The 15,705-nt window shown below is 37.0% G+C and overlaps 1 protein-coding gene across 1 annotated transcript in view; it reads left to right on the plus strand.

Moving 5' to 3' along the window:
• The first annotated feature begins 914 nt into the window (after positions 1-914).
• LOC126195190 (nuclear inhibitor of protein phosphatase 1) overlaps positions 915-15,705 on the plus strand; it is a 49,436-nt gene continuing 34,645 nt past the window's right edge. Inside the window, exons 1-2 of the mRNA XM_049933704.1 lie at positions 915-1,140; positions 1,257-1,317. Coding sequence (XP_049789661.1) covers positions 1,112-1,140; positions 1,257-1,317 — 90 coding nt within the window. The 5' untranslated portion in view covers positions 915-1,111. The remainder of the gene's footprint in view (positions 1,141-1,256; positions 1,318-15,705) is intronic.

Genomic DNA, 15,705 nt, shown 5'->3' on the forward strand with positions numbered 1-15,705 from the left:
ACACATATAATATATATAGAAAACTGAGTCAAACTAGAAAAATACCAGGAATGAGACACCAAGAGCGCCACAAGAGAAAGAGGCCCAATTATGTGCATAAGTTCACAGGAAAGTAATACAGAGCAAGGCGAATATGTTCAGAAAGAAGGACCATCGCAGAATAGTGTGGGCGTAGTATCGACAGGTGGATTCTGCTAAGAGGATGCCATACAACAAATTTAACCCAGAGGGTCGGTTACATTCAATGGTATTCAAATGAAGTTGCAGAGGTATAAAGGGTTTCTGTCTCTCCTTATTGCTAATGCCGAAGCGGAGAGGACGTATACCTTTGTTGATGGAACACGATCGAACAAATGTGAGTGCGAACCGCGTACGACTGAATGCACATGTGGCTTATATTACACCAGAGAATTCTCGTTTGCTCTTACACATTCGCTTATATGAACTTCGTTGTACATGGGGTTTTATACCTGGCAACATTTCTGGCCTACATGTTACGACCTGTCTGCTCAGGTGTGACGTGCGGAGACAGTCTCTGCGTGTGCGGCACGATTTGTCTATGCAGATGTGATGCGGCCGAAACACCTCCCCACTTTCTACCAATGCGTATATAACGCATCGAATTTTTCATGTTTATATCTGAATATATGTATAGAAATACGGAATGTAACAGTTGATGTTCATGTAATGTACTTCTTGACGTAATCATTGTGGATAGAATAACACTATAAAACATCTAAGCTTCAACGGTGGTTCCTTTGTGAGATGTAAGAGATTGTCGTTTATTGTTGTTGCTTTAAAACAAAGTAATAATGGTATCATGAAATTAATTCGCAGTTTGTTCAAAGACCAAAGCTGGCATTATTCGGGCGTTTCCTTTAGTGCCAATGCCTATACAGATGGACCAGATGTTTTTCTGAATGTCTTTGGAAGGCAGTACAAATAGTGTTTTGAGTTTGTTGTGGTGTTGTTTGTATTCGAATATTTACATTTTATTTGTGTTTAACGAAGCTCTAGTGTTCTAAGTATGATGAAGTTTGCGTAACATGAATATCTAAGCGGATGTGTTCCTGTTTATAGTGATGTGAGATTCAAGAGGACCACTTCAGCAATGGCAAATCACTACGATGTACCAAATTGGTATGTTCGAAATTGCATGCCCTTGTTCAGATTTCTAAATTCTGCTTTGATACGGCAGAATTCTCGATGCGATGCACTTTGATTGTTTCCGCACTATTAGTCTGTTTACTCTGCAGGGCTGGAAAACCGCCTGTCGGACTTCATCTGGATGTTTTAAAAGGAGATAAACTAATCCAGGTAAAAGACGAACACATAGCATTTTAGAATATATTTATTACTTTCTAACGCATTTACAAAAAGCACTGAAGTTTGTTCATATGTATCATCACTGTAGAAGTGTAGAGAAATGGACGGAAATCGAAAAACCGGGAGGAATGGAGGTGCTGGCGGAAGTAAAGCTGCGAGGGCGGGTCACGAGTCTTTTCTTGATAGCTCAATCGGTAGAAATATTCGGGTTCGAGCCCTGGTCCAGCGCACACTTCAAATCAGCGAGGAAATTTCATTAGGCATGGTAGTTCCAGACCTTATGTACTGCTCTTCGCAGGTATAGTCATTGCGTAGAAGTTTTCTTCAACTTAACCAAATTTTATGCTCACTCCAGCCCTTTCATTAACCCATTTCTTGTCCATTGATGAAAATGTAGTATCCGTTGAGATTGTAGGTAATGGGTAGCTTGTGTTATACCAATAGAAGTGAACCACTAGATGTAACTTTTTGAAGTGAAGATGCTAGAATATGTGAAGCTCAAGCCAACATTTATCTGCTGATATGTTGACATTTAATTTTGGTTTTGATTTGAGTTAGTTATTCATCCAAGGAACATCTGACAATGATCGCCCGTAGAATTCAGTATCATATGAAAATAAATAATTCATAGGCCAAATACAGGAATATATAAGTATGTTCATATGAGAATAGTACAGTTGGTCAGCCATGTCGTCACTGAAGGAACCATACAGGCATTCTTGGAATGATTCAGGAAAATCTAAAACAAGTTGGCTAGACTGAGGAATTGCCTTCATCCCAAATATGAGGTCAGTGTCTTAACAACTGCGCTGCCTCATTTGGATGGTCCCTGTTGTACAATATTTACTGATTTACCGCTATTTGCGCCAAATAACATATAATTTAAAACGTTATTTTTTACTGGATGACTGCACACACTCAAGTACATGTGCTGATGTCTTCTGGACCACAAACACACTGCTATGCCTCTTGCACTCCCTCCAGTCTGTTTGGAAAACTGACTTCAGGGCCATAATCAGCCAACTGTGCCCAACTCATAGGTCATTCCATCTCAAATCAACTAACAGTCTGAACCTTGATATCTCAGATTTGGATGAATTTTTTTCAGGTAATGTACCCACTAACACTAGTTTAAATTTGGAATTTCAAATTTTTCTGACCTTTGGTTTTTGAGTTTCAAGGGTTTAAAAATTAAAAAAAAAACTCCGTTTTTGATCAATCGAGGATTATTTTAAAATGCTGTAGCTCAAAAACTATACAACCTAGAGAGCTCAAACCTGCACCATTGTTTTCCTCTAAAAATTCCCTTCAATTTGATATGTAACATGACTATGATACCTAAATCTGAAAATTTTAAACTATTCCAAAAAAACATTTTTTGAAATTTCCAAAATATGTACCCTTGGATTTCTTTTATAAAAATTGTATGTGTTGTCCAGTCTAACTGACTACATGCGTGCAAAATTTCAAGATGGGATCTCAATGGGTTCTTGTATAAAATAATATTTTACTACCGCAATACACACTAGTTGGGTGAAAAGCAGACTATTTCTACACTATGAACACTAAGGCAGGCCTATGTAATTCTAACAAACTTAAATTAGTAGGCTATGTTAGCCTTTTTATGCAACGTTACCCTCCTATTGTTTGTTAATTCATTAAATGATATTTTAATGCGAGAATAAAATATATAAAAAAATAACAACTTAGAAACTTACACTTTTGTATGTCATTCACTTTTTATTATAAAAAAACCATGAGATTTTCATATAGGGTCAAGGCTCTAGTTTTGGGCACTACCCCACTTATGGCCACCTTGATGTAACGGGGAAGCTACACTGCATCCTTTCATCACATATTATAAATGGGAGGGAAAACTAAAACATCTGCAGTATGTCTTCATAACAGATTGCCTGAAACATAATGTAGTTGTTTTCTATGTATTCCAGAAAAAACTGCTAGAAATCAGAATGCAAAACTTGCCTTTTGCACTTTAAAAAATTACTTACTTTTCTGATGGCAGCGCTGCACAATATAAAAATAAGAAAAGCTTCCTTAATTTGTGTTTGCATAAAACTGATTTTGAAGTTGAGGCAGAGTGGGAGTCCTTTGCAACATCCCATGGCAAGAGCGCATGCGATGGCCTTGGCAGAACTGTTAAGCGGCTAGCTGCTAAAGCCAGTTTACAAAGGCCATATGGCCAACAAATCTTAACACCCAAATCACTTTAGCTATGTATTTACCATGGAAAACATAGAAAACATTGACTTTGAATATTGCACAACAGAGGACTATGAACTGACCAAAGAATACTTACTTCCTCAGTTTAGTGACTCAAAAGCGATTGTGGGAACACAAAAGTTTCACTCATATAAACCCTGCACAGAGAGTCAAGTTACTGTCAAGCCTTATCATTTTAGTCTGGATGAGTCTCTTGAATATGTGACAACACTGAACCAAATAACTCCGTCACATATGGAAAATATTACTGCTGGTTTTGTGACAGTAGCATATGACGACTCTTGGTGGCTTGGATGCATTGAAGAAAACTACAATGACATGTACCGAATAAATTTTTTACACCCAAAGGGTCCAGCCCAGTCTTTTTACTATCCATAACCAAGAGATATGTTAGATGTCCTAGGAAATACTCTTTTACAAACAGCAAATCCAACAACAGCTACGGGAAGAACCTACACTTTAAGTGCTAAAGAAATGAAGTTGTCTTCTATTGCTTTGGAAAAATATCTTAAAAGATCATTAAAAGAAGCACGTTTAAATTTTGTTACACCTACCCTTAGTAAATACTAAGTTGTATAAATACCATGTGTATTAACTTTGTAAATACCAATTGGTATTAGAAATACAGTTCTATCCATGCAGATATCAACAAGTTAATCTTTTTCCCAAGTGAAATTACTTACATGCCAATTTCTGATATAAAGAACTTGTAAATGATTACAAATAACACTGGAAAACCAAGAAAAAGATAATCTCTGCCATTTACAACTAAGGATGAAGGTGAGTGGCTTTATTCAAAATTTTATCTTGTAGCACATATATTACCAATTAAAATGTGTTCACTTCCTTCTGTTGCATAGTTGAAAGAATCATGAACATTAAATTAAAACAACACTGTATCATTTAATGAATTAAACAATAAGAGGGTAATGTTGCATAAAAAGGCTAACATAATAATTTAAGTTTGTTATAATTACATAGGCCTGCCTTAGTATTCATAGTATATAAATAGTCTGCTTTTCACCTCTCTAGTGTGTATTGCGGTAGTAAAATATTATTTTATACAAGAACCCATTGAGATCCCATCTTGAAATTGTGCATGCATGTAGTCAGTCAGACTGGACAACACATACAATTTTTATAAAGAAATCTGAGGGTACATATTTTGGAAATTTCAAAAAATGTTTTTTTGGAATAGTTTAAAATTTTCAGATTTAGGTAGCATAGTCATGTTACATATCACATTGAAGGGAATTTTTAGAGGAAAACAATGGTGCAAGTTTGAGCTCTTTAGGTTGTATAGTTTTTGAGCAACAGCATTTTAAAACAATCATCGATTGATCAAAAACGGAGTTTTTTTTTTAATTTTTAAACCCTTGAAAGTCAAAAACCAAAGGTCAGAAAAATTTGAAATTTCAAATTTAAACTAGTGTTAGTGGGTACATTACCTGAAAAAAAATTCATCCAAATCTGAGAGGTCATGGTTCAAATCATGTAGTACAATTGGTTGATTTGACATGGAATGACCCTGATGTCTTCAAGTCCATTCCTTAGTCTGCCTTAGTCTGTTCAAAAAACTAAGTTGGTGTCCCCCACTGATGAGTGAAATGTTGAGTTCAGGAGAATGTGTGCATGTGCTGTAGGTCTTGGCTCATGATTTTCTTGTAACAGCATTAGGCTGCATTATGATCATGTATTGTAATGGTACAGAGTGTTGTAATTGTACTCCTTCCTTATTAATCACTACTATTGAATCCTCTAAGTAATCTTCAGTTGTGTGTGTGTGTGTGCATTAATTAGCCTATCAAGAATATTTTAGGGCACTACCGTTTAAACAGATATATTTTAGTAGGCCTAATTGTTTGCATCTCATTGGGCAATTTATTATAGATACAGTTTAATTCTCTGATAGAAATTGCTGTTTTGTGTGTGATTTTCCTTGGTAAATCCCAAGTCCAAATTGGCTCTTTTTAGGCCTACAAGATTAGGCCTAAGCATGTGTAGCTATAGAACTATTGGAGTAATACTTAGTAAAATTTTCCCCTGATTTTCACAATAGTTTGATAGAAGTATTTGCTTGGTGCAAGTTCTGTGTCATTCACCAGCCACGACTGGACAAATTACATCAAGTTTACAATAAAATGAATATAATGCAATTTAAGCTATGATATTAAAATGGTGATTATATAATGTATTAAAGATAAGAACTAGATTGGAATGTACTTTCATAACACAACTATAAAATCAGTCATAACACAACTATAAAATCAGTTCTAGAACATGGTGTAACTAAGTAGCTGAGTTGCTGCTGTTGTTATGGCACTGAGTTGCATATCAGGTGGACACTTTTCTGTCATCGAGTCATCGGAGAAGAAGTATCTAATACTGTACAAAGGTTGCACTTTTTGTTGTTGTTGTGGTCTTCAGTCCTGAGACTGGTTTGATGCAGCACTCTATGCTACTCTACCCAGTGCAAGCTTCTTCATGATGCCTCCGAACATGTCCTACCAACTGATCCCTTCTTCTAGTCAAGTTGTGCCACAAACTTCTCTTCTCCCCAATCCTATTCAGTACCTCCTCATTAGTTATATGATCTACCCATCTAATCTTCAGCATCACCACATTTCGAAAGCTTCTATTCTCTTCTTGTCCAAACTAGTTATTTTCCATGTTTCACGTCCATACACGGCTACACTCCATGCAAATACATTCAGAAACGAGTGCCTGACACTTAAATCTATACTTGATGTTAACAAATTTCTCTTCTTCAGAAACGCTTTCCTTGCCATTGCCAGTCTCCATTTTATATCCTCTCTACTTCGACCGTCATCTGTTATTTTGCTCCCGAAATAGCAAAACACTTTACTACTTTAAGTGTCTCATTTCCTAATCTAATACACTCAGCATCACCTGACTTAATTCGACTACATTCCATTATCCTCATTTTGCTTTTGTTGATGTTCATCTTATACCCTCCTTTCAAGACACTGTCCATTCCGTTCAACTGCTCTTCCAAGTCCTTTGCTGTCTCTGACGGAATTACAATGTCATCGGCGAACCTCAAAGTTTTTATTTCTTCTCCATGGATTTTAATACCTACTCCGAATTTTTCTTTTGTTCCCTTTACTGCTTGCTCAATATACAGATTGAATAACATCAGGGAGAGGCTACAACCCTTCCTCACTCCCTTCCCAACCACTGCTTCCCTTTCATGTCCCTCGACTCTTATAACTGCCATCTGCTTTCTGTACAAATTGTAAATAGTCTTTCGCTCCCTGTATTTTACCCCTGCCACCTTCAGAATTTGAAAGAGAGTATTCCAGTCAACATTGTCAAAAGATTTCTCTAAGTCTACAAATGCTAGAAATGTAGGTTTGCCTTTCCTTAATCTAGCTTCTAAGATAAGCCGTAGGGTCAGTATTGCCTCACGTGTTCCAACATTTCTACGGAATCCAAACTGATCTTCCCCGAGGTCGGCTTCTACCAGTTTTTCCATTCGTCTGTAAAGAATTCGCATTAGTATTTTGCATCCGTGACTTATTAAACTGATTGTTCGGTAATTTTCACATTTGTCAGCACCTGCTTTCTTTGGGATTGGAATTATTTTATTCTTCTTGAAGTCTGAGGGTATTTCGCCTGTCTCATTCTTCTTGCTCACCAGATGGTAGAGTTTGGTTAGGCCTGGCTCTCCCAAGGCTGTCAGTAGTTCTAATGGAATGTTGTCCACTCCTGGGGCCTTATTTCGACTTAGGTCTTTCAGTGCTCTATCAAACTCTTCACGCAGTATCGTATCTCCCATTTCCTATTTATCTACATCCTCTTCCATTTCCATAAAATTGTCCTCAAGTATATATACTCTTTCCACCTTTCTACTTTCCCATCTTTGCTTAGAATTGGATTTCCATCAAAGCTCTTGATATTCATACAAGTGGTTCTCTTTTCTCCAAAGGTCTCTTTAATTTTCCTGTAGGCACTATCTATCTTCCTCCTAGTGAGATAAGCCTCTACATCCTTTCATTTGTCCTCTAGCCACCCCTGATTAGCTATTTTTCACTTCCTGTCAATCTCATTTTTGAGATGTTTGTATTCCTTTTTGCCTGCTTCATTTACTGCATTTTTATATTTTCTTCTTTCATCAATTCAATATTTCTTCTGTTACCCAAGGATTTCTACTAGCCCCCGTCTTTTTACCTACTTGATCCTCTGCTGCCTTCACTACCTCATCTCTCAAAGCTACCCATTCTTCTTCTACTGTATTTCTTTCCCCCACTCCTGTCTGTTGTTCCCTTATGCTCTCCCTGAAACTCTGTACAACCTCTGGTTTAGTCAGTTTATCCAGGTCCCATATCCTTAAATTCCCACCTTTTTGCACTTTTTATATACACAGAAGTTTAGTTCTAAATTGCTCTCTTTGGTTATGATTGAATAGTGCTAGGTAGTGCATTAAATAATTTTAGAACTTCAATTTTGCATGCTGTTCTCTATCTTAATTGAAATTTTGGCCTGTCTTTACTGTCTTTAAGCCCAATTGTCAGTGCTGTGTTGATGAGCTCCATTTCTTTTTCCATAGGTGTCTCTAGTTGTTTTAGTGTGAATGAAGCAGTTGAAAATATGATGGATGAAAAACATCAGATCTCCTAATGTGGAAAAAAATTGGTTTACAAGTGTCAGTTTTTTGTGTGCATTAATGATCCTCACTGCTGTCTTTTCCAATAAAAGCACATTATTGCACCTACAGAATGGCTCAGTAGTAACAGCCCACAGCTGATGTGACTGTGGAACATTGCATAGTACACTGTTAGTAGCTATTTTCATGATATTACACTTTCTAATTTCTTCAAGCGGTGTAGGACTCATGAAAGTTTTGAACAAATGTGTTTAGCATGCTATTGTCATTTTAATGTGGTATCAATGAAAACACCCAGAAGCTTAACAGCTGGTGTGTCACCTAGTGATGAAGTATTACTGAGGCTGCATATCATCTTCTATGTTTGATATTAATTAATTTTCATCCTGTTCTTGGTCAACTAGGACATGGCCTCACTGAATAGGGAACCTTATTGAACAGCATGAACTACGTTCTCCCATTTTCAGTAAAAAGTTGTATCATTTACAAACTACATGGTGTGCCCAGTGGAGCCTGTGTCATTAACAAAAATTAGAAACAAAATAGGCCCTATCATGGATATGTTCGGCACATTGTGTTGTAACTTCTTTTCACCTAAGTCTGCTCCTTGCACTGATATGTTCTGTTGTCTATTCCTCAGGTAAGATTTGAGGGTTTGCGGAACAACTCCCCCAGTGCCATATGACATTAGCTTGCTGAGCAGAGCTTTATGTTGGATACAGTCAGATGTGTTACTAAGAACACCAACTAGCAGCATTATAGTCTCGTTGTCTTCAAAACCCTGACTTATATTTGTAGTAAGTCAAGTACTACTGTTGTCGATGACCTGCCCTTGCAAAAGTAGTGCTATATGTCATAAAATTGAGATTATTTCCTTCAAAATACCTTAATATTTGCTGATCTTTCATTATGGACCTATCATTTTAAATCATTATAGAGATTGGCCTGTAGCTTGACACTTAATGAGGATGATCTTATTTGTAAACTGTTACTGTGTGTTCTGCTTTCTGGAAGTGTGGAAATTCTCTAGCATGAAAGCATTTATTTCTTACTACTGTCAGTAGTTGAGCTGTTCGACAGGTTAAAGTTTTTAGCATAGTAAAGGACAGGCCATAAATATTGGGTTCCCTGAGTGAAGTTTTTTAACATTCTTATTACGTCTTCTGCATACACACAGTTCCACGTTACCACGCTGCATTTCTGTACCAACCACCTGCTTTGTCCCAGGATGTAACTGTGTTGCATTGTGTGACATCATTGTGGAGCATTTGAATTGGGTCATGTTTGCAGATGGTGTGTTGGAGGGTGCGGTATTGGGTGTGTTTGTTTCTAAATTGTTTCTGAGGTATGTTAGTGGTTCATTGGACTCCTTGAGTGCTGTTTGTGAGAATAATATTAGAAGAGTTTGTGGTGGTTTGTTAGTGAATAATTTTGATGTTGACAATTATGGGCAATAGATTAGATTTTGGATGTGGAATTGTTAATTTGATGTGTTGCTTGTGGCTTGAGATTTAATTTTTTTGTTTGCTAGATATGATAACTAGGTTCGTGAGCAGGTCCCTGCGTATGCCATTGGGGGCGATATTTTGACCATGACTAAATTTCTGCAATTATTCAGTTTAATTGCTAAGTATGTGAAGTGTTACATTTGTGGAGAAGGAATGAAATTGACCAGAGTTGCTGCATCTCTGACCAGGGACCCCTATTTGTGATGTTGTATTATTGCTCATCAGTTGAGTGTTGTCCTAATTAGACCAGTGTTAGTGACCAGGCTACATTAGACTGCTTGTAGGCAGGTCTGGACAGAATTTATTAAGTGTAGGGGAAACTTGAGGGAGGGAGGAGACATTATAGTTAAAATTGATCAGTCTGCTTTTGGTAAGAGTACTCATCCTGTGGTAACGTGGGTGTGGGGCCCTGTTGTTTGAGGGGCTGGTTTTCTGACATTGTTTTTAGGGTGGTGGGAAGATGGGGACTAAACGGAAATGTGGAATTATTTGAGGAGTATACTGAGGATGGTAGTTATGTTGTGTTGGATTCATTTTCTTCTTGTAGGGATGCACAAAAGAGGTATTAATGACTCACAAGATAGGGCTGTTTGATGAGCTTCTTTTCATTTTGTTCTTTTTTTCATCTAGAAACTGAAACCAGAGACCCAATTAGATCCAATTTTTTTGCCAATGAAACAGGTGTTTTCATTCCTCTGTGCCATGGTGATTTGATGGGTTGTGTCGAAATGGGAATCATAACTTCATTGATCTTTCTGTGCTAAGGTTTTATCTGCTTTGAAAAGGCAATGAACAGTCTAGTTATGTCTTATTGTACCTGTGGTACGGAATCCAACTGTTTTAATTTTACAAACAGATAATATGAACTAAAAAGGTTATCAAAACATATGATATAGCTGTTCGGGTCAGCAACACACTAGCATTTTTTCACAACTCAAGTTTCCCAAAGGTTGAGACTCTTCAGAGACTTCCTTCCCACAGAACAGATCAAAATTATAACAATAATTATCACTTCCACACAAAGCTTAAAATTTATACTCAAATCTAATGGCTTTCCCTTTTAGAAGTGGCTTCAGCAAATCCAAGAGATTTTCATATAAAAATTCCCCACTTCTGGAAGTTTTTATTCATAGTGATAATCAAATTTCTAACATTGATCCTTGATCACTTTTGTTAGTATTTGCTTCATTATCACCTACAAAATGAAGCATTGTTTGTAGTTCAAGGTATTTGTCATGTGATATGGCACTTTTTACAAGGATCACCATCAGGTCATCATCTTCAGACCAATAATCTCTCTGGTTGGGCAATGTGTGATATCCAGATAAAATTAAGACACCAATAAAAACTTTCAGTTCATCTACCTGAGGTACAATACTGTGGCAAATTTTTCCACTGTTTTACATACTTTTCAGTTTCTTCCATAATGCTGTTTAGCAGTTCGGAATTAAGCAACACATTCAAATACCAAATAATATAATTTACTTACCCTTCTTGTAAGACTTCTAGCAAACAAAAAGCATATCATGTGCGCAATAAGAAATTCACCAGTGTTGACATAAAGACGTGTAAACACAGATCAAGAAATTTGGACTCCAAATGGATTGTAGCTGAAAGTGTGGAGGCAACATTGAATGCAGACAGAAATTATGTGGAGTTCACTGTTGCATGGTTCAGCAATGGAAAGGAACTGTCCTATAACTAGGATGCTGGGTGCTAATGGGTTAACAAAGTCCAATTATACCCAACATTGTTTTACTTGATGATGGTTTAAGGCTAAAATCATGAAATTCAAATGGTGGACATATCTTTCAACTATTTCAATTGCTTATTTTCTGTTCTTAACTGAACTGTTTATCATCCACATTTCAACACTCCAGACAAATATCTTTTGAAAACAATTCCTAACATCTTAATTTATATTCGAAGTTGGCATAGTTCTCTTTTTCAGAAGTCCCTTTACTCGTTATTGCCAATCCACATTCAGTATCTTCCCTACAATGGCCATTGTTACTTATAATGCTGCCCAAATAACATAACTGATTTACTTCTTGTAGCGTCCTCTTTATGTAATTCTCTCAGCATAGTTTTATTTAATTTGAGTATGTTCTATTGCCCTTGTTAACTTCTCGCTACCTGTATTTTATCCCTGTTACCTTCATAACATGAAAGAATAGTTTCCAATCAACATTGTAAAAAGCTTTCTCAAAACCTATAAATAGTACAAAAGTTGATTTGTAATTCTTCATTGTATCTTCTAAGATAAGTCATAGGATCAGTATTCCCTCTTGTGTTTCTACATCTCTCTGTGACTCAGACTGATCTTTCCTGCGATTGGCTACTACCAGTTTATGAATTCCTCTATAAATAATTCATGTCAATATTTTGCAACCATGACTTGTTACTCAACTGAGTAATATTCTCATCAGCCAGCGACTGTCTTCCTTGGAATTGGAATTATTACATTATTCTTGAAGTGTGCTGAGATACTAGTTAAATAAACTTTCATTACCTTGGTGAATGTTGTCTTCATATCTGTCTTTGCCACAATAATGTGTTCGCTGTGCTGTTCGTAGTACTTCAGTCACATTCCTATTTTTAGTTCGGTATTAGATTTACTTTTACTTAACCCCAAAATGATTTTTTTTCTTTTAGTGGCCCTGTACTTGGTTGACCAGAAGTCTTGTTCTTCCTGCCACCTACTTTCACTCATCCCACTATATTTAACACATCCATTTATCTTTATAAATTGTCAACCTATGTACCCAATTATGGCATCTAACATTTCGCACTCTGATTCATAGTCAGCTGGTTTTGTTTATCGTGGTGACAACATCCTCCTAAGTAGTCTCTGCCTACAGATTTGAATGTGGGACTATTTTACCCAAGAGACTTCCATCATCAGTTAACCATGCAGTAGACTTAGATTTCCTCAGAAAGTGACAGCTGTAATCACCACTTGCCTTCAGCCATTTGCTGTACCAGCACAGGAAGGCTATGTTGGCTAATGTTTCAAGGCCAGGTCAATAAATCGTGCAGACTGTTGCCCCTGCAACTACTGAAAAGACTGCTACACCTTTTTGGGAGCCGCATATTAGTCTGGCCTCTCCACAGATAACCTTCCATTGTTGTTACACCTACAGTACAACTGTCTGTTTTGTTGAGGTGCATAAATCACCCCATCTTAGCTAGGGCCATTGGTGAGTATGACTTACAGGAGGTCAGTCTGTAGAACTTGGGGACATAGCTAACTGCTTCTGCCACTTTGCTTTCAACTCTTTTTCAAGTTTGAAGTCTACTAAGACAAGAGCATCCTCCTATAAAATTACTTTGCCAGATGGCTTGTTTCACTATTATTGGGCCTTATTTAGATTCATTTCTGACTTTAGTGTGGAATTATACTGTATGAAGAAGTGTGCTGCAGCAGATACGATTGACAGTATTATTATTACAATATTTTCTTTTGTAAAATGTTGACTTCAATGGATTATCTGGTTCATAATGTCTCTTCCACTGTGATCATCTGATGTAATTTTTCTCCATAAATAGACAAATTGTACATCTTCCTACATCTTTGTAAGTTATATGCATTCAGTGAGATATAATTTTTATTTTATTTCATTTCCAAAGCACTTTTAGGGCAGTTTCCGCAGGTTTCAACATGAAGTATTGACTGCTATCACAGTTAGCTGAGCACTTTGTCAGCAGGGAATTGCAGTATCTTGTTTCTTATACCTGCTAATTTTCCATGGTTTCTCATCTACTTTGTTGAACTCAATTTGTATGTGCACATACCTGATCTATAATCTTCCTGACATTCATCATCTTGCTGAATTTTCCCATACCTTATTATAGCTATATGCTGATTCTGTACCCATCTTCTCATAGTACTTGTTGCATATCACTGTCTTATCCTGATAGTGATGAACAGGGTGAGCAGCAATTGCTGCTTGCTGCACCAGCACCAGGAGACCAGCAAGTCACTTTTTTTGCTTTTGTTTGATTCAGATTTTAATTATTAAATTCTTTGCATGTTTGTGTGTGCTTGCTTAATTTAATTCTTAAATTCATTGCGTATTAGAAATGAAAGAGGAAGCCGCCTGGTAGAATTTTGCACAGAGCATAACTTAATCATAGCTAATACTTGGTTTAAGAATCATAAAAGAAGGTTGTATACATGGAAGAACCCTGGAGATACTAAAAGGTATCAGATAGATTATATAATGGTGAGACAGAGATTTAGGAACCAGGTTTTAAATTGTAAGACATTTCCAGGGGCAGATGTGGACTCTGACCACAATCTATTGGTTATGAACTGTAGATTAAAACTGAAGAAACTGCAAAAAGGTGGGAATTTAAGGAGATGGGACCTGGATAAAATGAAAGAACCAGAGATGTACAGAGTTTCAGGGAGAGCATAAGGGAACAATTGACAGGAATGGGGAAAAGAAATACAGTAGAAGAAGAATGGGTAGCTTTGAGGGATGAAATAGTGAAGGCAGCAGAGGATCAAATAGGTAAAAAGACGAGGGCTAGTTGAAACCCTTGGGTAACAGAAGAAATATTGAATTTAATTGATGAAAGGAGAAAATATAAAAATGCAGTAAATGAAGCAGGCAAAAAGGAATACAAACGTCTCAAAAATGATATCGACAGGAGGTACAAAATGGCTGAGCAGGGATGGCTAGAGGACAAATGAAAGGATGTAGAGCCTTATCTCACTAGGGGTAAGATAGATACTGCCTACAGGAAAATTAAAGAAACCTTTGGAGAAAAGAGAACCACTTGCATGAATATCAAGAGCTTTGATGGAAACCCAGTTCTAAGCAAAGAAGGGAAAGCAGAAATGTGGAAGGAGTACATAGAGGGCCTATACAAGGGCGATGTACTTGAGGACAATATTATGGAAATGGAAGAGGATGTAGATGAAGATGAAATGGGTGATATGATACTGCGTGAAGAGTTTGACAGAGCACTGAAAGACCTTAGTCGAAACAAGGCCCCCGGAGTAGACAACATTCCATTAGAACTATTGACAACCTTGGGAGAGCCAGTCCTGACAAAACTCTACCATCTGGTGAGCAAGATGTATGAGACAGGCAAAATACCCTCAGACTTCAAGAAGAATAAAATAATTCCAATCCCAAAGAAAGCAGGTGCTGACAGATGTGAAAATTACCGAACAATCAGTTTAATAAGTCATGGATGCAAAATACTAATGCGAATTCTTTACAGACGAATAGAAAAACTGATAGAAGCCGACCTCGGGGAAGATCAGTTTGGATTTCCTAGAAATGTTGGAACACGTGAGGCAATACTGACACTAAGATTTATCTTAGAAGCTAGATTAAGGAAAGGCAAACCTACGTTTCTAGCATTTGTAGACTTAGAGAAAGCTTTTGACAATGTTGATTGGAATACTCTCTTTCAAACTCTGAAGGTGGCAGAGGTAAAATACAGAGAGCGAAAGGCTATTTACAATTTGTACAGAAAGCAGATGGCAGTTATAAGAGTCGAGGGGTATGAAAGGGAATCAGTGGTTGGGAAGGGAGTGAGACAGGGTTGTAGCCTATCCCCGATGTTATTCAATCTGTATATTGAGCAAGCAATAAAGGAAACAAAAGAAAAGTTTGGAGTAGGTATTAAAATCCATGGAGAAGAAATAAAAACTTTGAGGTTCGCCGATGACATTGTAATTCTGTCAGAGACAGCAAAGGACTTGGAAGAGCAGTTGAACGGAATGGACAGTGTTTTGAAAGGAGGGTATAAGATGAACATCAACAAAAGCAAAACGAGGATAATGGAATGTAGTCGAATTAAGTCGGGTGATGCTGAGGGAATTAGATTAGGAAATGAGACACTTAAAGTAGTAAAGGAGTTTTGCTATTTGGGGAGCAAAATAACTGATGATGGTTGAAGTAGAGAGGATATAAATTGTAGACTGGCAATGGCAAGGAAAGCGTTTCTGAAGAAGAAAAATTTGTTAACATCGAGTAATTGAGT

This window comes from Schistocerca nitens, chromosome 7, assembly GCF_023898315.1.
Source record: "Schistocerca nitens isolate TAMUIC-IGC-003100 chromosome 7, iqSchNite1.1, whole genome shotgun sequence".
Classification (NCBI taxonomy): Eukaryota; Metazoa; Arthropoda; class Insecta; order Orthoptera; family Acrididae; genus Schistocerca; species Schistocerca nitens.